Genomic DNA, 23,721 nt, shown 5'->3' on the forward strand with positions numbered 1-23,721 from the left:
GTAAAGAGAATGTTTAGTCAGACTGAGGAGTCTAGAATTGAGGATCATAATCTCAGAATAAGTGATCGGCCACTAGGAATGAGATGAAGAATTTTTTCTTCATTCAGAAAATGGTGAATCTTTGAAATTCTCTCCCCTGTAGGACTGTAGAGACTCAATTCCTGAGTCCATTCAAAATAAAGATTGATAGTGTTATGTTTTGTAGCTCCTAGTTGAAAGGAAAAAAGTGAGCCAAGAGATGTGTGTAACTTTCTTTTTACTTTAAGCGATGTGTGCACTTATGACGTGGTGGTGTAAAGACGTATGCCATTCACACACTTTTATTATAATCCATAATGAATTATTAAAACAAGGAATGCTTAATCAATATTACACTCTGCTTGGTAGGTGAGATTTGTGGCTGTGAAACAGCCTCAGGTTCTAGGGCCTCTTCCATAGTGGTTGTAGGAATTGACTCTGGGGCTGTAGGAAGTATTTCTGACAGCTCTGGATACCTTTCTTCTGGATATGTTGGCATCCTGAACAGTAGATCACAAGCTGTTCAATATGCTGATCTATCCTCGGCCACTAGATGAAGCTTCAAGCCAACACTTTCATTTTGACCGTGCCTAGATAACCGCTCCAACACTTTAACACTCAGTTTGGATGATACAGCACTCTTCCATCCCACATAAGGTGACCTCTGTCAAGGGCAAGTTCATCATGGCTTTCATAAAAATAGGGATACTGCACATTCCAGCCATTTTAGGTTGCCATGTTGACATGAGTCAGCGTGGGGTCTTTCCTGGTTTCCCGTTGGATCATCTCCGCTGTAATAGGAAGACTTGTGATTTGCATTAGGGAGAATACGTCAAGAGGAGTGTCCAATTTTGTAAATTTTTCAGATATTTGCTTTTCCAGGGGTAAATGGGACAATACATCAGCATTTCCACGATTGGTTGTCCTGTTGAAATCAGTCTTATATTTGTGTCCTCCTAGAAACAGAGACCATCTCTGCATTTGGGCTCCTGCTGTTAGCAGAACACCTTTCTATGGATTGAAAATGGACACTAGTGGTTGCTGATCAATAACAAGGCTAAACTCTCTCCTATACAGATACTGGTTGAAAAGTTTTGCACTCCAAACCAGACTTAAGACCTTTCTGCCAATCTGAGCATAATTTTTCTTTGCAGTGGCAAGTGATGCAAAGGCTATGGGACATTCACTTCCATCACTGCTAACATGTGATATGATTGTACATATACCATAAGGCGAGGTGTCACAGGCAAGCTTCACTGGAAGGTGATCATAATGTGTGCTTGCAGTGTTTGATGTTGCCATTTCCTTTACCTTTTGGAAGTCACTTCACACTGCTTTGTCCGTTGCCATTTCTTTCTGATATGTAGTGTGGTGGTCAAGGATGGAGCACAGTAGTGAGGATTGGCAGGAATCTACTATAGTAATTGACAAATCTTAAAAAGGACTGCAACTGTGACATGACCTTTGGCCATAGGGCATCCACCACTGCTTGAATTTTCTCAGCACTGTTGTGTAATCCTTGTGCATCAACAGCATGCAGATACTTTCAACAGGTAGGTAGTCATTTAAAACCTCCTCATCGACACTGTTACGTTTTGTAACTTCAAAACAATAAACTAATTGAAAGAAAAAGATGACTTGTCTAGTTCCATTTTTAACTTTTGTGAGGCGTGCACTATTAGTGGTGTAATGATGTATGCCATTCACATACTTTTTCATATAACCTGTAATGAATTATTTAAACAACAAAGAATGCTTAATCAAACAATATATTTACAATAATAATCAGATATTACTGAGACATTAGTTACATAACTGATTTCTAGATGATAAGAGGATCAAGGAAATTTGGATAATGTCAAAAATGAAGCTGAGTTTAAAGATTCACCATTGTGTCTGCTCCAACGTTCTTGATGAAGTGGACGAGTCAGCCCTCTCCTGCTGTTCCTAATTCTTAAATTATGTAAAAGTTTTAAATCTGGTACTAAGCAAACAATGATGGAGTCATACAGCATGGAAATAGGCCCCATGAGATAGCACCTTTTGCCTGAATTTGGCTCGTATCTCTCTAAACCATACCGATCTATATACTAGTCCAAATGTGTTTAAAGTGTTGTAATTATATCCACCTCTCTGGCTTTCTCTGGCAGTGTACATTTTGTGTAGAGATTCATTTTGTATAATCTCACCACCCTTTATGGACTACAGGGCCTTTGAATTTGTAAAGTTAATTGTGATTCATTAGCAGTTCCCTGCAGCTTATCCCTTGCACGTAAAGCATAAACACTTGAAGTGCATTGTTTGTGGCTGTGACATGAGTCATTGTGCAACTAACATTTGATGCTTTTATTATCCTCATGATTCATATAAATGGAATAAGTAAATAATGTTGATCAAAGACAGGGAACCAGTTCGTAACAGAAGGTAATAGCTCCACACTTGCATTATCTAAAGTATTCTCTACATCTTTCTTGAGGAACATTAATTGATTAGGACAACTTGGCTGCAATATGATGAAGTTGGTTATCCTGGGAAATCTATGTTTTTGAGGGATCCACTTCTAATGGTACATTTTCTCTTTCTGTTTTTCAATCAGGTAGATTGAAATTAACTGTTCTATCAGGGGACAGACTGCAGATGAAATGGAAAGAAGTTGATGGAAACAAACAAGGGTACAAAATACGAGTTAAACCATCTTCAGGTAAGGAGATTTCCGTTACATACGCTTGATGGGATGTGAGCTGCAGCTCTATAGTTCTTATGAGTTTTCATCCTGACTTCTCCCACTGAAACTGAACATTGAGCAATGATCGGCACAAATATCCCTTCTGACCCGATCTGAGGATGGTCTTTGATAAAACAGCTATGGATATGGATATTAAAAGGTATTACATTCATCGTGTACTTAACACCAACACTTTGGAGTCACAATTGACCAGAAACTCAACTTGACCAACCACATAAACACTTTGGTTACAGGTGCTGGTTGGACTCTGGGTATTCAGATCCGAAAATCTCTCCTGACAAGGCATGTCAGGAGTGTGAAGGAATACTCTCTACTTGCCTGAATGAATACAGCTTCATTAGCTGCCAAGAGGTTTCATATCATCCGGCTTAATTGACTTGAACCCTTTGAATCACTCTGAACATGAATATCCCCCATCCATCTGAGAAGGAATGTGCTGGCATTGGACAGTTCAGAGGTGGTGTATGAGAATAACCCCTGGAAAGTAAGAGTTAACATATGAGGAGCAATTGAAGAGGTTAGAGGGTGGGATGGGGGGTCACATTGAAGCAAACTGAATATTGAAATGCCTAGAACAGAGTGGATATGGAGAGGATGTTTTCAGTAGTGGAAGAGTCCAGGACCAGATTTCACAGCCTCAGAATAGAAGGACATCCCTTTAGAACAGCAATGAGGAGCAATTTCCTGAGTCAGAGGAATGGTGAATCTGTGGAATTCATTTCCACAGGCAGCTGTGGAGACCAAGTCTTTGGGCATATTTAACGTAGACATTGATAGGTTCTTAAGACCATAAGATATAGGAGCAGAAGCAGGCTATTTGGCCCATCGAGTCTGCTCCACCATTCAATCACGGCTGATCCAATTCTTCTAGTCATCCCAACTGCCCTCCCTTCTCCCCATACCCATTGATGCCCTGGCTAATCAGGAACCTGTCTGTCTCTGCCTTAAGTGACTTGGCCTCCACAGCCGCGCATGGCAAAAAGTTCCACAGATTTACCACCTTCTGACTGAAGTAATTTCTCCGCATCTCTGTTCCAAATGGATGTCTTTCAATCCTGAAGTCGTGCCCTCTTGTCCTAGACTCCCCTACCATGGAAATTAACTTTGCTATATCTAATCTGTTCAGGCTTTTTAACATTTGGAATGTTTCTATGAGATCCCCCCTCATTCTCCTGAACTCCAAGGAATACAGCCCAAGAGCTGCCAGATGTTCCTCATACGGTAACCCTTTCGTTCCTGGAATCGTTCTCGTGAATCTTCTCCGAACTCACTGCAATGTCAGTATACCCTTTTGAAAATAAGGAGGCCAAAACTGCACATAATACTCCAAGTGTGGTCTCATGAGTGCCTTATAGAGCCTCAACGTCACATCCCTGCTCTCACATTCTATACCTCTAAAAGTGAACATTGCTTTCACCTTCTTCACCACTAACTCAACCTGGAAGTTAACCTTTAGGGTATTCTGCACAAGGGCTCTCAAGTCCCTTTGCATCTCTGCATTTTAAATTCTCTCTTCATCTAAATAATAGTCTGCCCATTTAATTCTTCCACCAAAGTGCATGACCTTACAGGAAACCATGCTGGCTTTAGCCTATCTTGTCATGTGCCTCCAGGTACTCCATAATCTCATCCCTAACTATCGATTCCAGCAACTTTCTGACCACTGATGTCAGGTGAACAGGTCTATAGTTTCCTTTCAGCTGCCTCCCACCGTTCTTAAATAGCGGAGTAACATTTGCAATTTTCCAGTCATCCAGTACAATGCCAGAATCGATCAATTCTTATTCAAAAGAATTTGTTCTTAATTAGTAAGGACATCAAGGGTTACAGGGAGAAGGCAGAAGAATGGGTTTGGAAAATAAATCGGCCACGGTCGAATCGTAAAGCAGACACAATGGGCCAAATAGCCTAATTGTGCTTTGTCTTTTGGTCTTATGGTCTTGTCATGGATGTACAGTGGATGTAGTCTGTTACATCTGTAGACTGAATTGCAGTTACCCATCTCGCTACTCCAGCACCTTCCAAACCTGCATCCTAAGCCACTGTGAAGATGCAGGCAGTAGTATGGTGCCCCACCACCTGGAGCTTCCTCTCCCGGTTGCATACCACTTATTATACAAAGCCATTATTGTTCCTTCATTGGCACTCTGTGTAAATTCTGGAAAGTTGTACCCAATGGCGCTGAGAAAGTAGTTTTGCCAGAAAGATTGTCGAAGGTGGCAGAACATGATCGTCTGAAGGGCAATTAGAAATGGCTACTAAATGCTGGCCTTGACGGTGACACTCAGTTCTCAGAAATTGAATAAAACAAAACAGAGAAAAGTACCAAAAGATCCACTGTTGTTAGAGTCAATATAGCCTGTCAGAAACAAGAGGACAAACCTTACTCTGGGCTGTAATTTAATAGAAACTGACCCCCCTCATCTCCTACAGCAACTCCCTCCTAGCACCTCCCACCCCTCCCCCGCAACTATATCCCCCACATCACCCGCTCAGCACCATCTTCCACTAACATAAATGCTGGAGTTGCACATCAGTAAGAAGGAGTTTAAATCTTTTGTATGCAGGGCTGTTCCTCTCCACCTCCTTCTCTCCACCTCCTTCTCTCCTGCCTTGTTTCTAGGAGGATGTTCAGATATGTTTACGTATTTCCATACCTTCTGATCCCAGGTTTCAAACCTGTACATTCTATAACTTTCGTAGCAGCTTGGTCACCTCTTTGCTCCTTTTTTTATATATATAGGAGCACACTTTGTGAATATACAGTGTTTATACAGAATTCTCTTTTAAAAGGCAAAAGTAAATGTTCCATTTCTAAGCATGGGGCTGAGCTATAAGTGTGTTTCCCCAGTGTTAGCGAGGAGTTGTTTTCATGCCAGGAAAAAAAAATCTGGTTCAAATACCTTCACTGTTAAAAATGTTCTTTTGGCACCTTGCCAGAATAGGGGTGCATGTCTGTACAGATTAGTTAGCCTAGAAGTGACATCAGTATACTGATGGAAACCAATCCAAAACATTGCAATTTCCTTTATTTTGTATTTTTAAGATGGCCAAAATGTGTGTGGAAAGCCATTGTTGCTTCAGTCATTTGATCCTTTATTCTATACATCTATTTTAACATGCATATTTGACCAGAATAATAAATCATTCACTTCCTGCATACAGCATTCATCCCAGCTCAGTTAGAAAGTGGTCAAGAGAATCTATTCATTTTCTAATGTAGCCTTTGGGTAATCCACGTTGTCCCCTGGTGGTGGAGCCCATAAAATGAACCTGCTGCACTTTGTATCAGAATCAGGTTTAAAATCACGGGCGTTTGTTGTTTTGTGGAAACATACATTTCAATACATTATATTGAAAAACTAAAATTCAATTGAATAAGTAGTTCCAAAAGAGAGCAAATATATCATGGGTTCATTGTCTGATGGTAGTGCGGGGGCTGGGGTTGGAGAAGAAGAAACTCTTCCTAAAGTGTTGGGTGCATGTTTTCAGGCTCCTGTACCATCTCCTTGATAGTAGCAGTGAGGAGAGGGCACAAACTTGGCTGCTGGTAACATGACACTCATCCGTGCTTCTGATTTTTGTCATCTGTTACCCATTAATGCACCAACTCTTTGCTGGTCCAAAGGACTGTTATCATCAACGTCTCAGTGATGCAGGGCTTATCGATACATACTGCCGTCCTTAAGCTTGATAAATGTTTAATTTGGTTCCCAAGTGGTTCACTCATTATTTGATATATGAGCTCATGCTGTTATATTGTTTGCTAAAGCTACTGTATTGTTTTTAGGAAGACGGAGAATAAAAAATAATATTTAATTTTGCAATTATTTTAATTAAAGATGGCTTAAGCAGAAATGCTTTGTCTAGTTACTATTAGGGCAATACTGATTTTATCTTGATTTTATATATATATGACAAAACACTGTAGCCATTGTGAACACAATTTTGTATTTGTATTGTGATTCTTTCAGGTATCTCCAAACGGGAAATAATCCTGAAGACAAACATAGCAAAAGCAACTGTAGTCGGCCTTTCACCCACTCAAGAGTACACACTTCAGATATTATTGCTTAATGGAACTCGTGAGCACCATTACGCCAAAAGGAAGTTTATTAGTAAGAGCTTAGTTTGCATTCCACAAACATTGCATATTATTGGGCTTTAATGCAATCTGAACTGTGCAGCAGATGGGAATAAATTGAAATCAATGTGCCTCCTTATTGAAAACATTAACTCAAACTCAGAATTTGTCAATGAGTGAGAAGCACATTGCTGTGCACTGCAGCTACTCTAAAGCTCAAAATGTAGAGATATCTTAACACCTTCATTTCTTCTAGCTTCTTTTATCTTCCTATCCTTTTTATGTCCAGATGAACTTAACTTTACCAAAATTAAAATGTACTTGTACATTTCTGCTAATTCATTTAATTCATTTATATCTCTTTGCAATTAAATTCAATCTATATTGTTAATGTGTTGTCTTATGTTAGAAAACATATATAAATGGCTTTTTCTTTTATCATTTAAACCATATAAATGCTGTGAATAGAAGCTGCCATAACATTACACTAGTCACACCCAGCAAAGTTGTGTACCGACTTGCCTGCTGGCACTTAGCTTATTATAATCAAAATAGTAATTTTCCCTTTAGTTCCATGAACTTCTAGTTGACCGGGTTTACGAAGGAACTTCAGAAAAATGCCTGTGTGTATGTGTATATGTAGACATTTCTCAGTTCATCATTCTAGTCAAAGGTTCAAAGATTGAAAGATCCAATCTAATGTCGGAGAAATGAATGAAATGCTTTTTCTTTGCAAACATCTATGGAAACAGAGAAGTGGCCCAAAGAAAGAATGACAGTTAAACGTAAGAACCCCAAAGTCCCCCCCAACTCCCCTCCCTCTCGTGTGTAAGTGGCAGCGAGCAACAATCCCCCCTCCCCCCATTGGCAAAGAAAAGCATTGGCACCGCCACCGAGCACTCCAGCGTGAGCAAAGCAATAGCAAAGACACAGACGTGCAGTTACCCCAGAGACTCCATGTTTTACCTGGAATTCGACGTACCACAGATTCTCTCTCTCCTTAATAAAGGAGAAAGAGGTGTCTCGTTTTTTCCAGCGAGCGGGGAGACATAACAAACAACTCGCTGGTTTACAATGTTAAAATTCCGTTACGTCGCTTTTTTCGAGCTCTGTGCCTGAAGATTGCAAAGATCCCGGGTCTTCGGGCCCACAGCGGTAGATTTTCCGACTCCCCCGATGACACACGGATCCTCTGCCGTGACACCGACCCTCGATCCGCCCATCTCCACAACCCCGAGATCTTAGGCTTCCGAATTTGAGCCAGACTCTCAGGCCGAACCCTTGGCGTGCTGAACAACAGCCAGTCCTGAAACCCGAGAACGGGTCCCATTCCTGCAAATAACCATTCAGTTGCACAAATATATTAGTCTCAATAAGAATTTTTACATCTATTTCATCTATTACATTTTATTTCAAATAAAAATTGTGTATTTACTATTTAGATCTTGAATTCTTATGTTTCCCTCTTTGTTACATATAGTAAAATGAATGTTTCAATATATTCCCAAATCAGGCAGATATGAATTTCAAGTCCTGTATCTTTTTTTTCCAAAATTATAGCATGATCTTGTGTTCAAGTTTTTAAAAATTTCCTTCCATCTCTCTGGAGCTTGATTAAACCCTATAGCTGCACCTTCATTTGTTGAATGAATTAAGCCACTGAAAAGTTTACAGACAATTATAATACATAGCTCTCCAATGACTCCTGGTTGTTTTTTAAGCCTCACAGTTAAGTGTTTTGAGTCCATGTGCATATTAATCTCATGGTTTTTCATTTTCATTCTCTGTTATGTTCAAATACTTCCCTTGCTTTTCTTTGTTCAGAACTGGGCACAGAATTGTGCTGATTTCCAGTTAATTTTTCATTCCTCTCCTGAAATTATATCCTTCAGTTTGGTTCCATTACCAGCTCTGTATCAACTGCAGATTTTTGTTGTATTGGATCGTTTATTCCAGGGTGTCTTTTAACTCTTAGCTACTGTAATAACATTACTGAGTTGGGTAAGTCACAATTTTCCTTCTCATCTGGAGACGTTTCTACTCGAGCTTCTGCTACCTGCACAATATGTGGAATTTAGTTTGTGAGTTTTCTCTGCCCCTTTTCATTTCACTACCCCCTCTACATGAATATATGATCAGATTCAGCATTAAATGTCATAAGATGGGCTTTGATGGCGGACCCAAATGCAACACGCAGACACTGAAGTACTAGGAACAGGATTTGACTAGAGAGCGGGGGACAAGTACACAGACCTCGGCTAGGACATTGGCTAGGCAAGCGGGACCAGGACAAGGAACTGGGAACTAGGAGTCTGGGCTTGGACTCTGAGCCGGAGACTGGACAAGGACCCAGAACCTTGGTCTTGACTCGGGCTTGGACCCCGGAACTAGGCGAGGACATGACGTGGCTACAGAACCGAACATAGCTTGGATACTTCATGGAGAGGACATGACGAGGCTTGGGTTCAGACTCCGAGCCAGAGACTGGACAAGGACCCAGAACCTGGGTCTTGACTTGGGCTCGGACTCCGGAACTAGGTGAAGACATGACGTGGTCTTGGGAGACAGGACAGGAACACAGAGCTTTGGTCTAGAGCATGGGAACACGAAGCCTGAGAGACTAGAACACAGGGACATGGAACACAGAGACGGGACCCCTCCTTGGGAACAGGACTTAGGGCCGGGACTCGTACATGGAACACAGAGCCAGGACCTCTCCTTGGGAATGGGATTTGGTGCTGGGACTCTACACAGAATGCTGATCATGACGAGACGGTTCCCAACACTAGGTAGCGGCAAATGGACACAGAGACAGTTCAAAACAACGACAGACAGTTCCTTATCTAGGCGGTAGAACTTGACCAGGTTGCAGGGAAAGGCTCCAGACACAGGTTGCAGGCAAGGCTTCAGAAGAAAGGGGAAGAGAAGGGAACAATCCAGCCTCAGAGAAACGGCAAAGACAGCCTGACTTACCCCAACGGAGGTGAGGACGGGATACTGATGAGACGAATCAGCCACCACACTCAAACCCAGGGCTACTTATTTTCCTAGCCTCAAGACGAGCATCAGGTGCCTATGATTAAGCCCAACTGAAACAAGGGACAGCCGGAGGACCTGGAGTCCGGAGTCCACGGACCGGACTGTGAACCAGAACGCGGGCTTCACGGACCGGACCATGACATTAAGATTATGAATTCATCATTATCTACAAAATCCGCAAATATTATGGATTTCTCCCTAATGCAGCATTCAACTGATAACATCTGGAAGTCTAGTCCATCAGTTACTATTAATCCACTATTCACTATTCTTTGATTCGAATTGAAAAGTGGAAATTGAGTGCAATAAAGTTGGACTTCACATAAACGCTAAAAAGACAGAGTATGTGGTGTTTAACTGTGACAAAGGTACTCTCAAGACCGTAAAGAATGATACTATTAAGAAAGTCTTTGACTACATGTACCTCGGGTCAAGAATGATGAGTTCGGAGAAGGACATAAAGATACGGAAGGCACTGCTGTGGAGGGCTATGAACGACATGAAGGAAATCTAGAAGTCGAACCTGACCAGAGGGCTTAAAAAGAGGACTTTCATAGCAGTCATAGAGTCCATTCTCATGTACGGATGCGAGACGTAGACACTCACCAAGACGATGCGAAAGCCTCTAGATGGTTGCTTTACATGAATGCTCTGGATGGCTCTTGACATGAGTTGGCAATAGCACATGACGAACGTCGAGCTCTATAACAACCTACCGATGCCCTCCACTAAAATTGAGGCGAGAAGACTGCAACGAGCGGGGCACTGTCTATGCCATCCCGAGCTACCTGCCAGCCCAGTCATCATATGGGAGCCCAAGCACGGGAGGATGAACCCTGGGTGCCCTCCCAAGGCTATGGTCAACACACTCCTAGAAGACAGTGGCACGGCTAATGTAGATGAACTGAACACACTGATGAGGGAGAGGGAGAAGTGGAGAGTCTGTCATTATGCCCGACGCCGGCCCCCTAGGCCTGTTGATATAGTAGTAGTAGTGATTAAAATTTCAACAATTGTCATCTTCTACAATTTAGTTTGAGCCAGTATGAAGGAATACTCTTCATAATCCCCTCTTGTTACCTCCCAACATGACTGATAAGTCTGAGTTTCTATAGCCCCTCCTCTTACCATCAATACTAACAGTTAATTATATTGCTGCTTTCTTAGCTGTTCTCTGAAATCACAGTTATTCATTGCATTGTGGTGGCTAAATCCAAGTCACTGGTTTGGGACCTTGCTACAGATGAATCAAGTAACCATCTTTGATATGTGGGCTATCACTATTGTGAACTGGTGTTTTATTGTAGGTGCTGCAACTTCTAAGTATAGACCATATATGTTAATGCTCCATTACTCTCCTGCAATATTTATTATTTCCAAAAAGGTTCAGTGCACTTTGTGTTACAGACTAATGTATACTCTACCCAGAACAAAGACCTGCGCTATTAATTTGGCATTTGCATTGTATGTAATATTTCATTCTGTTTATTTTAATCTTTAGAACAACAAATGCTGCTATAAATTGAATTGTAATTCATGATTTATTAGCATGACTTATTTTTAGACTAATGCTGCTACCTTATTTTATTGTGATCCCTGTTGCACTTCATTTTAGTAAATGTCCTGAAAGAACAGCGTTCAAAGAAAGCTCCCAAGCATAAGCAAAGTGAAAGGATCACAAGTGGGACAGGAGAGAATGGTACTCGGCTCGACTTTGGTATTCCCACTAGTAATGCAACAGACCTCAATGTAACAGGAAGGATACATGGAGCGCAATCCAGAAAAGGTAGGTAGACAAAGTGCAGGAATAATTTTTACACAACAAAGAAACAGAAATGCCATTTAGTCTGATAATAAAAAGGTACAGTGATGGGCAGAAGGGTAATATTGCTATCTGCCCAGGCAGAATGGAGTGCACTGAGAGTCTCAATAAAACATTTTCTGTCCCATTCTAACTTATTCTCATCGGTCACTATTCTGCTTGGTTTCTTCTACGGGTTGGTGATGACACCTGCCTGCTGTAGGCAGGAAATGTGTTTGTGAGGTGTCAACTGAACCCTATGATTTGCACAGGAATCAACATAATTTTGAAGTACCAGTGGAGACAAACAATCTGCAGACTGCATACATCTGAAATCGACTCAGAATAGCCAGGTTTAATTTAAAAATAAATTATAATGGGTGTGTACACTGTGAATATCCTTGATAGCTGCACAGGAATTTTATGGTTTACTTCAGACCATCTCTGTGGCAGTGCATCAAACTCCCCACCATATGAGTTGCCTCTCAAAGTGGAAAAGATCTCCTACTGATGATATAAGTGGTATAATTATACCACCCCCAGTCTGTTCCACATCCACACAAGGTCAATGGTGACCCCAGATAATGATGCTTATAATTTAATCCTGTTTATGACTTTGTTAATTGTATTGTCATTTGGGAAATAGAAGCAATTACTGTACTGAGTTTAGAATTATTGTAAGTCTTAGTCTCATCGAATGCTTGCAGTGATAAATTCTGAACGAAGAAAGTCAGCAGATAAGGTGTCAGAGAACAAAACGAGGAAGTTAAGTATCACTGCTGCTGAAAATGAACGAACATCACAAATGAAAAATGCAACACAAAATTTGCCTAAAAATAAAAGGAAAATGGTTCAAGAAAAGCGAAAGGAAGAACCTGTGTCTGAAGAATTCCCAGCAAAAGGTGAGGAGTTTCTGTATAATTTCAACATCCGATAAAGCAAGAATAACGTCAACATGTTCTGTTTATGATTTACATTGGTGTCTTTTTTGGAAAATCTTATCACAGTTTGTGGGGTGCACTGATCACTTTGGCACTCTGATGTCTTCAACGCATAAGCCAGCCAAGTTCTGCATGGTGACTGCTGGGCATTATATTAGAGTTTTATTCACAACTATCTCCTATTCTTGTCAATTACCTATCCAATTTAAGAGTGCCTAGGAACTTGAGGTATTTCATAGAGGACAAGTTTTTCAGTTGTTTTTCTGTAGCAAGCCAAAAATTCATATCACCATTTACCCATGGAAGTTCCCATTCCATTTCCCTTCTGGGTAAAGCATTATTGCTAAACATTGGTTCTTCACATGACAGAAATTCCACTCACATCACAAACATGTTTCCTACTTTAAGGGAGAGGGGTTGGACGGGATTCACACAGTATTTCAAAATGTATCCCTATTAACAGCAACTTTTGGACAAGGATGGATAGTTCAAAGACAATGAATCCACATTGACCATTACTCTGAAATTTCCTTTCCACACTTATTACTGTAATGTGTGCTAGGACCTGCAGATGATTAAGGGGAGGAAATGTGATCATTACAGGTAATTCTTTATTAAATTTCGGAGTTTCAAGTTTGAGTCTGAAGTTTTGCCTATGCCATTTGTCTGTGATGAACTGCTCATGCTCTGATCACAAATGAAAATTAAAAGAAGAAAATTGTTATTAACAATGCTGGCTCTAATAGACAACCCTTGGAAATGTGATTGCATGTTATAACCGATCTATTTAAAGATTGCATTGAAAGGACGTTCAACAAACTTTTATATGTAATTGCATTTTTTTCACGTAATCAATTGCTGAAAATGACTGGGCATTTACCACATCACTTACAAAGCTCAGATCATTGTGCCAGGCATCAGAATAAGCATACAGCCCAATTGCTTGCAAATTCATGAAGACTGAACTTATTTTCTGGTAGAAGTTTCCTCTTGCAATTTTTGTATGTGCCCCCTCCCCTAAAGACTGTTCACTGTTCTAAAGGATTTCTCTATTCCCTTTACTGCTCTTGTTGCATACAGGCCTGCTCCAGCTTATGAATCCCTGACTCACGTACAGCCTATATATACAAGCAAGTGTTTGGGAGGCTGGTGCAGTGACCAGCTGCTGCAGGCATCTTCTACCCACAAGAATGGAACCATACCATAATCTGGAGATGACCAACATTGCTCAGAATGTGTAACAAAAAATTATTCCTCCATCAAATCATTCAGGCTTTGATAAAATAATTATTTTTATGTATATCCTTTGAATGATTGCTTTCCATTCCAGAATATCTGATATGACCTCCTTCAATTAACAGGGTTTTCCTTCACTGCTGGCCTCACTTGTATCTTTTCCATTTCCTGCACATCTGCCCTCACACTGCATTTGCTGAATGTGTGAAAGTTAGGCCACTTTAATAGTGAATATGTCTTTGGATTAATTTGGGTATCTACATCTCAAATGAAATTTCTAAAGTGCTGATGAATGGTTCATCATTCAGGGCAACATCTGAGACAATAGAACTGCAGTACTTTCCTTCTGACTCTTCAGATTTAAGGGTAAAGCACAAAGTCAGCACCCAGATGATTAATACATTTGTATATTTGTTTACCCACTACTTTAAAGTTTTTGTTAAACTTTGTTAATGTTTCATATCTGAATTAACAAATTGGAATTGCTTCGATAAGGTGATTAAAATAAATAAGATTATTTTGTCATTGCAGGATCTCAATTTAATTGCCCATCAAGTGCTGCTGCAGATATTATAATCGTAATTGATGGATCATGGAGTATCGGTAGAATGAACTTCCGACTGGTCCGCCAGTTTTTGATAAACTTAATTACACCTTTTCATATTGGTGCAGATGGAATTAGAACTGGTGAGTGCAGTACTTCAACCCTTATTTTAAACTTCATATTTTACTCTGATCGGTTTTATGAATAATCAACGATAAAAATCATTTCAAGAAAGCATGCTGGCTGTATTAAAATTGTAATGGGTATTGCCTCTGACATTAGGATATCAACCAACAACTCTAATTGCTTTCTGTAAGTTTATAACTTGAGGTGGTTAGGCGGGGATATCAATTGATTTTAGAAACACGAAGTTGCCTCTTTTGAAATTTTACAACAAAATGTATGTATGAGAGAAAAATAAACTCCCTCATTTGAAGTCCCAGGCAAAACTTTGCACGACCTCTAGATGACATTACATTGTTGTATTATGCCCCCAGCTCCGAGTTTTCAGTCGTCTCATTTTAATTCTTCATCTTACTCCTATCATGATCTTTACTCCTCTGTTTCCTATGAAGTTCAGTACTTTGTGGAAGAGTAGCATCTCGACTTTTAATTGGATATTATGCAAATTAACAGATTCAGTTTTAAGTTCGACAATTTCAGCTAGTGATTCTGTTCTTATTTGCACCTCTTACAGAGTTGTAGATGGAATCGTAGACCCATAAGGCACAATAACAGGCCCTTTGGCCCATCAAGCCAGTGCTACCCATCACCCATTTATACTAACTTATTTTTTATTTTCCCCACATTCGCATTAACTCTCTTCAGATTACTTGCTTTTACACTAGGGACAACTTGCAGTGGCTAATGAGCTCAACAACTCTGAATGCATTCTTTCTTTATTTGTCCTTTTTCTGTCCCTTATTATTTTAAGCACTATCCCTTCTATCACTTACTGTCTTCTCACTTCTATTTGATTCTTGTCACTTTCTTCATTCTCATTTTTGCTTATTTCTTGAAACTTATGAAACCTTTAGCTTTTCTGGTCAACTAAAAGGTCAAAAATGTTAATGTTGTTTCTGTCTCCACGAAGTAGCTTGTTACACTGATAATTTGGAGGATCTTTTTTTAACAATTTACTCATTTTTAAACAATTTACTCATGAGGATATTTGAACAATGTTTTTTACAAAGAAAAATACTATCTTTTTGATTTTTGTCTGTATTATAATATAATGAGCTGTTAGTTTTCTTTTTAAACCTTGAACTGAGTGTTATGTTGAAGTGTCATAGTAATTCATTATAACAATTTGATTTTATTCATAGCAAAACAAAGGGGCAATGCATGGAAAGAAACGGAAGTTAAAATTAGATTATAAAAATAGTGCAATTAAAAATGCAGGAAATACTCAGCAGGTCGGGATTATCTGTAGTGAGAAAAATAACATTAATGTGTCAGGCTGATGAACCTGATCAGCATAAAATTTATTTCTGCTTCTCCCTCCAAAAGTACTCTTTTCCTTCTGAGTATTTCTAAGATCCTCTGCTTTTACTTCAGATTTCCAGCATCTTTTTTTTTTTAACTTTCTGATCACTATAAAAGCATGAAGACTGCTCTATAATCTCAACCTTATTGGATTGTTTAACCTTGGGCAACAGGTCAGCAATAAGTGAAAACCGTAAATAAGAATAAAGAGAATTAAAAAGCATCCTTACTCTCAATACACACAAAATGCTGGAAGAACCCAGCAGGCAGGCAACAGAGGAATAAAGAGTCAACATTTTGGGCCAAGACCCTTCATCAGGCTTGAAAAGGAAGGGGGAAGAAGCAGAATCAGAGGGTGTGGGGGAAGGGAAGGAGTACAAGCTGGCAGCTGATAGGTGAAGCCAGATGAGGAAGAAGGTGGGTGAGTGGGGGAGGGGTGGTGGTGGTGGAGTGAGCAGATGAGAAGTTGGAGGTGGAAAAGGTAAGTGGCTGAAGAAGAAGAAGGAATCTGATAGGAAAGAAGAGTGGACCATGTGAGAAAGGGAAGGAGGAGAGGCCGCAGAGGAAGGTGATAGGCAGGTGAGGAGAAGAAAAGGGGTAAGAGGGGAGCGGAATGGGGAATGATAAAAGAGAGAAGGGGGAGGGGGAGAAATTACTGGAAGTTAGAAAATTCACTGTTCATGTCATCAGGTTGGAGGCTACCCAGATGGAATACAAGTTGTTGCTTCTTCAGCCTGAGAGTGGCCTCATCATGGAAGTAGAGGAAACCATGGACTGACATTTTGGAATAGGAATGGGAAGTAGAATTAAAATTGGAGTCCACCTGGAAATCCCATCTGTTGTGGTGCATGGAATCCTTACTCTGAATTGCTGAGTAGCGAAAGTATTGCTGGAATTGACACATGGGCAGATATTGGTGAGAACAAGGTCAAATTTAGCTGTACTTCCTTTCACTTGGATAAGATCTAGGGAGGCTAGTTTTAAAAGAATGATATCCTAACCTGTTCCTCCACAAGGTGATGAGAAAAGAGAATAAACGACAGGTTTTTTTGTGTGAGTGGGAAATTAGTGAATGAAATATCAGAATGCTGTTCCTTTAATAAACCTTTTAGCATTTGACCCTATTTGCTATATAGAGGGAAGTGTTTTTAAGCGACCCTCCTTATTGATTAAAACACTGCGAACAATTATTCTGCTTTTAACAGGATTAACTCAATATAGTGGAGAACCGAGGACAGAGTGGGATCTGAATGCACACTCTACTAAGAATGAAGTTCTTGAAGCAGTTCAAAAAATACGCTACAAGGGGGGCAACACGTATACAGGTACAGTAATAATATTATTGCTAATAATATGGGAGTAATTTTCAGAGCAAATGTGAATCTTTATTTGAGATTAAATGTTATGATAATTGTGAAAGTGTAAAACACAAATACTTCTGCATTGTAAGCACTTTAAACCACCTTTTAATAATGTTGTTTGCATTGTAAATACATGCAGGCATTTATGTATTTATGCACATTTTATTCCATACCTGTATTTCTAACTTTATTTTTATATAATTTAGAAAACCATAGAAAAACCACAAAAACTACAGCACAGAAACAGGCCTTTTGGCCTTTCTTGGCTGTGCCGAGCCATTTTCTGCCTAGTCCCACTGACCTGCACACGGACCGTATCCCTCCATACACCTCCCATCCATGTATCTGTCCAATTTATTCTTAAATGTTAAAAAAGAACCCGCATTTACCACCTCGTCTGGCAGCTCATTCCATACTCCCACCACTCTCTGTGTGAAGAAGCCCCCACTAATGTTCCCTTTAAACTTTCCCCCCCTCACCCTTAACCCATGTCCTCTGGTTTTTTTCTCCCCTTGCCTCAGTGGAAAAAGCCTGCTTGCATTCACTCTATCTACACCCATCATAATTTTATATACCTCTATCTAATCTCCCCTCATTCTTCTATGATCCAGGGAATAAAGTCCTAACCTATTCAACCTTTCTCTGTAACTGAGTTTCTCAAATCCCAGCAACATCCTTGTAAACCTTCTCTGCACTCTTTCAACCTTATTTATATCCTTCCTGTAATTTGGTGACCAAAACTGAACACAGTGCTCCAGATTCGGCCTCACCAATGCCTTATACAACCTCATCATAACATTCCAGCTCTTATATTCAATACTTTGATTAATAAAGGCCAATGTACCAAAAGCTCTCTTTACAACCGTATCTACCTATGACACCACTTTTAGGGAATTTTGTATCTGTATTCCCAGATCCCTCTGTTCTACTGCACTCCTCAGTGCCTTACCATTAACCCTGTATGTTCTACCTTGGTTTGTCCTTCCAACGTGCAATACCTCACATTTGTCTGTATTAAACTCCATCTGCCATTTCTCAGCCCATTTTTCCAGCTGGTCCAAGTCCCTCTGCAGGCTCTGAAAACCTTCTTCACTGTCTACTACAGTTCCAATCTTTGTATCATCAGCAAATTTGCTGACCCAATTTACCACATTATCATCCAGATCATTGATATAGATGACAAATAACAATGGACCCAGCACTGATCCCTGTGACACACCACTAGTCGCAGGCCTCCACTCAGAGAAGCAATTCTCTACTACCACTCTTTGGCTTCTTTCATTGAGCCAATATCTAATCCAATTTACCACCTCTCCATGTATACCTAGCGACTGAATTTTCCTAACTAACCTCCCATGCGGGACCTTGTCAAAGGCCTTACTGAAGTCCATGTAGACAATATCCACTGCCTTCCCTTCATCCACTTTCCTGGTAACCTCCTCGAAAAACTCCAATAGATTGGTCAAACATGACCTACCACGCACAAAGCCATGTTGACTCTCCCTAATAAGTCCCTGTCTATCCAAATGCTTGTAGATTCTGTCTCTTAGTAATCCCTCCAATAACTTACCTACTACCGACGTTAAACTTACTGGCCTATAATTTCCCGGATTACTTTTTGATCCTTTTTTAAACAACGGAACAACATGAGCCACTCTCCAATCCTCCGGCACCTCACCTGTAGACAGCGACATTTTAAATATTTCTGCCAGGGCCCCTGCAATTTCAACACTAGTCTCCTTCAAGGTCCGAGGGAACCCCCTGTCAGGTCCCGGGGATTTATCCACTTTAATTTTCCTCAAGACAGCAAGCACCTCCTCCTTTTCAATCTGTACAGTTTCCATGATCTCACTACTTGTTTCCCTTAATTCCATAGACTTCATGCCAGTTTCTTTAGTAAATACAGACGCAAAAAACCTATTTAAGATCTCCCCCATTTCCTTTGGTTCCGCACATAGCCGACCACTCTGATCTTCAAGAGGACCAATTTTATCCCATACAATCCTTTTGCTCTTAATATACCTGTAAAAGCTCTTTGGATTATCCTTCACCTTGACTGCAAAGGCAACCTCATGTCTTCTTTTAGCCCTCCTGATTTCTTTCTTAAGTATTTTCTTGCACTTCTTATACTCCTCAAGCACCTTATTTACTCCCTGTTTCCTATACATGTCATACAACTCCCTCTTCTTCTTTGTCAGAGTTGCAATATCCCTTGAGAACCAAGGTTCCTTATTCCTATTCACTTTGCCTTTAATCCTGACAGGAATATACAAACTCTGCACTCTCAAAATTTCTCCTTTGAAGGCTTCTCACCTACCGATTACATCTTTGCCAGAGAACAACCTGTCCCAATCCACGCTTTTTAGATCCTTTCTCATTTCTTCAAATTTAGCCTTCTTCCAGTTCAGAACCTCAACCCTAGGACCAGATCTATCCTTGTCCATGATCAAATTGAAACTAATGGTGTTATGATCACTGGAACCAAAGTGCTCCCCTACACAGACTTCTGTCACTTGTCCTAACTCGTTTCCTAACAGGAGATCCAATATTGCATCCCCTCTGGTTGGTCCCTCTATATATTAATTTAGAAAACTTTCCTGAACACATTTTACAAACTCTAAACCATCTGGACCCCTAACAGTATGGCAGTCCCGATCAATATATGGAAAATTAAAATCCCCTACCACCACAACTTTATGTTTCCTGCAGTTGCTTGCTATCTCTCTGCAGATTTGCTCTTCCAATTCTCGTTGACTATTGGGTGGTCTGTAATACAATCCCACTAATGTGGCCATACCTTTCCTGTTTCTCAGCTCCACCCGTAAGGACTCAGTAGACAAGCCCTCTAATCTGACCTGCCTGAGCACTGCTGTAATATTTTCCCTAACATGCAACGCTACTCCCCCACCTTTCATTCCTCTGCCTCGATCACATCTGAAACAGCGGAACCCTGGAATATTAAGCTGCCAGTCCTGCCCCTCCTGTAGCCAAGTTTCACTAATTGCTACAACATCATAATTCCACGTGTCAATCCACGCCCTCAACTCATCCGCCTTCCCCGCAATACTCCTAGCACTGAAATATATACACCTCAGAAGATTTTTACCACCACTCACAACCTTTCTATTAGTGGATTTGCTTGAACTTTTAACATCACTTATTTTCACCCCAGCCCCACTGTCAGCTCTGGCACTCAAATTCTCATCGCCCTGCAAATCTAGTTTAAAGCCTCCCTAATAGCACTAACAAACCTCCCTGAAAGGATATTGGTCCCCCTGTAGTTCAAGTGTAACCCGTCTCTCTTGTACTGGTCCCACCTGCCCTAGAAGAGGTCCTAATGATCCTGAAATCTGAAACCCTGCCCCCTACACCAGTTCCTCAGCCACTTGTTCATCCTCCAGAGCATCCTATTCTTATCCTCACTGGCACGTAGCACAGGTAGCAATCCTGAGATTACCACCCTTGAGGTCCTGCTTTTCAACTTCCTACTAAGCTCTCTATACTCATTCTCCAGGACCTCCTCACTCTTCCTTGCCATGTCATTGGTACCAATGTGCACCACGACATCTGGCTGATCACCCTCCCACTTCAGAATGTCATGCAAGCGATCAGAGACATCCTTGACCCTGGCACCCGGGAGGCAACGGACCATACTGGGTTCTCTGTCACGACCACAGAACCTCCTAACTGCACCTCTAACTATCGAGTCCCCTATCACTACCGCTCTCCTCTTTTTCCACCCTCCCTTCTGCACTGCAGAGCCAGACTTAGTGCCAGAGATCCGGCTACTGCAGCTTGTCCCAGGTAAGTCATTCCCCCCAACAGTATCCAATGCGGTATACTTGTTGTTGAGGGGAATGGCCACAGGGGAACCCTGCTCTGCCTGCCCTTTCTTCTTCCCTTGCCTGACAGTGATCCAATTTCCTGTCCTCTGCTCCTTTGGCGTAACTACCTCCCTGTAGCTACTATCTATAATCTCCTCATTCTCCTGAATGATCCGCAGGTCATCCAGCTCCTGCTCCAGTTCCGTAATGCGGTTTGTTAGGAGCTGCAGCTGGATGCACTTCTTGCGGGTGTCATTGTCAGGGACACCGGAGGGCTCCCTGACTTTCCACATCCTGTAAGAGGAGCATTCCAACATCCTGCCTGGCATTCTCTCTACTCTAAACAATCTGAACAAAAAAAACTTACCAGAACCTACCCTGGTGTCTGCCTGTTCTTGCCGAAGCCTGTTGAGCCAAAGCCGTCCCACTCTGACTCAGTCCAGTCCAATGATGGTCGCTACAACGATGGCCACTGTATATGGTGGTCTGCTTTTAAAGCTTGGCGTGCTACGTCACACGCCTGCGCAGTGCAGACCCTTCTCCCCGAGCAGTGTTTAAAAAAAAGACTTTTTACCCAATTTCTTCACTCCCTTCTTCTCAGCTGCTTGCTTCGACTGATTTATCTTGTATAATTATGGCATTTTTTTTGTTGCATGCAGTGCCAACACACCACAACATTTTCCTAATACATGTAAAGTTGATCCTTAATTTCTGCCAGATTGCAATGTTTCCAGCATTTTCTGTTCTATTACTCTTTTTTTTTAAATAATTTTTTTATTCAATTTTTCAGACTTAGTTACATGGAATAATAATACCTCCCCTCCACCCCCTTAACCCTTCCCCCCGATACATACTCCTACCTAAAAGAAAAGAAAGAAAAAGAAAAAAAAAGTAAGAAAGACTGCCTGGATATTGGATGGTTTCCACATGCTCCATGGGATTTGAAATAAATTTAATATATGTATTTGTTTCTTTCCCCAAAGGACCAACATCTTTATCATCGGAGCACCTATATATACAATCCTATCTTTTGTAAATAAGGGTGCCAAATATTCAAAAATGTATCCTATTTATTTCTTAAATTATATGTAATTTGTTCAAGTGGAATACAGCTAAAAATTTCATTATTCCAATGATCCATACTTAAATATGAATCTGATTTCCAAGTAACTGCAATAGCCTTCTTGGCTACTGCCAATGCAATTTTTATAAATTCTTTCTGGTATTTATTCAATTTAAGTCTCGGTTTTATCCCTCCAATGTCACCTAATAAAAATAATATAGGGTTTTGTGGAAGCTGAGTTCCAATAATTTGTTCCAATAAAACCGTTAAATTTATCCAAAAAAGTTGAATTTTGGAACAGGACCAAGTAGAATGTAAAAATCACTGTTTATCAGAAAGAAAATCTACTAATTCCCTCTTTGTCCATGCAGAGAGTCTGTGTCTGTGCTCAACTGTTATGCGAATCAGTGAAAAAAATGGGTAGCCAGCTCCATCATGGATACTAGCTTCCATAATATCCAAACAACAGGAATTCTGCAGATGCTGGAAATTCAAGCAACACACATCAAAGTTGCTGGTGAATGCAGCAGGCCAAACAACATCTGTAGGAAGAGGTGCAGTCGATGTTTCAGGCTGAGACCCTTTGTCAGGACTAATTGAAGAAACTTCCTTCAGTTAGTCCTGACGAAGGGTCTCGGCCTGAAACGTCGACTGCACCTCTTCCTACAGATGCTGCTTGGACTGCTGCGTTCACCAGCAACTTTGATGCGTGTTCCATAATATCCAAGACATCTTCAAGGAGTGGTGCCTTAGGAAGGTGGTGTCCATCATTAAAGACCCCCACCACCTGGGGTATGCTCTCTTCACATTGCTACTGTCAGGAAGGAGGTACAGAAGCCTGAAGGCACACACTCAGTGACTCAGGAGCAGCTTCTTCCCCTTGACCATCTGATTACTAAATGGGCATTGAGACTACCACACTAATTTTTTAATTTCTCTTTTTGCACTATTTATTTTAACTATTTAATGGACATGTATATACTTAATGTAACTCAGTTTTTTTCCTCTATATTTATTTATCAACTATTTCATTGTACTGCTGCTGTAAAGTTAACAAATTTCATGACATATACCCGTGATACTAAACCTGACTCTGAACTGTGATATATACTGTATATGTGTGTGTGTGTGTGTGTGTGTTATATATATAGATATTTCTATGGCATTTTTCACCTCTTCCATTTCTTTAGCTCTTGCCTTGAAGCATGTTTTCGAAAACACCCTACAAGCCTCTGCCGGGGCTAGGCCAGAAGCTGCAAAATTCTTGATACTGCTTACCGATGGGAAGTCACAGGATGATGTTGCCTCACCAGCTCAAAGCCTGAAAGATGCTGGTGTTGAAATTTTTGCTGTTGGTGAGTATAAAGTTTACCAGCTTTCACTGCATTATTTCCCCTTTAACCCTCTACAGTATTTTTGGAAAGTAGGCTGCTTCACTTTTGGACTGGAAAGTCTGATTGATTTCAATAGGTACATTTAATGTCAAGAAATGTATACAATATACCTTCTGACATTCTTTTTCTTCCCAAACATCTATGAAAACAGGGAAGTGCCCCAAAGAATGAATGACAGTTAAACA

General features: G+C 40.6%; 1 protein-coding gene across 3 annotated transcripts in view; it reads left to right on the top strand.

The window, feature by feature from the left end:
* LOC134342801 (collagen alpha-1(XIV) chain-like) overlaps positions 1-23,721 on the top strand; it is a 193,030-nt gene that overhangs the window by 18,923 nt on the left and 150,386 nt on the right. For all 3 annotated transcript variants that reach the window (XM_063041387.1, XM_063041386.1, XM_063041388.1), the window contains exons 3-9: positions 2,615-2,719; positions 6,739-6,882; positions 11,503-11,673; positions 12,396-12,590; positions 14,397-14,552; positions 17,100-17,219; positions 23,333-23,497. In XM_063041387.1, the coding sequence (XP_062897457.1) occupies positions 2,615-2,719; positions 6,739-6,882; positions 11,503-11,673; positions 12,396-12,590; positions 14,397-14,552; positions 17,100-17,219; positions 23,333-23,497 (1,056 nt within the window). The remainder of the gene's footprint in view (positions 1-2,614; positions 2,720-6,738; positions 6,883-11,502; positions 11,674-12,395; positions 12,591-14,396; positions 14,553-17,099; positions 17,220-23,332; positions 23,498-23,721) is intronic.

The sequence above is a fragment of the Mobula hypostoma genome, chromosome 2 (genome assembly GCF_963921235.1).
Source record: "Mobula hypostoma chromosome 2, sMobHyp1.1, whole genome shotgun sequence".
In the NCBI taxonomy this organism is placed as follows: domain Eukaryota; kingdom Metazoa; phylum Chordata; class Chondrichthyes; order Myliobatiformes; family Myliobatidae; genus Mobula; species Mobula hypostoma.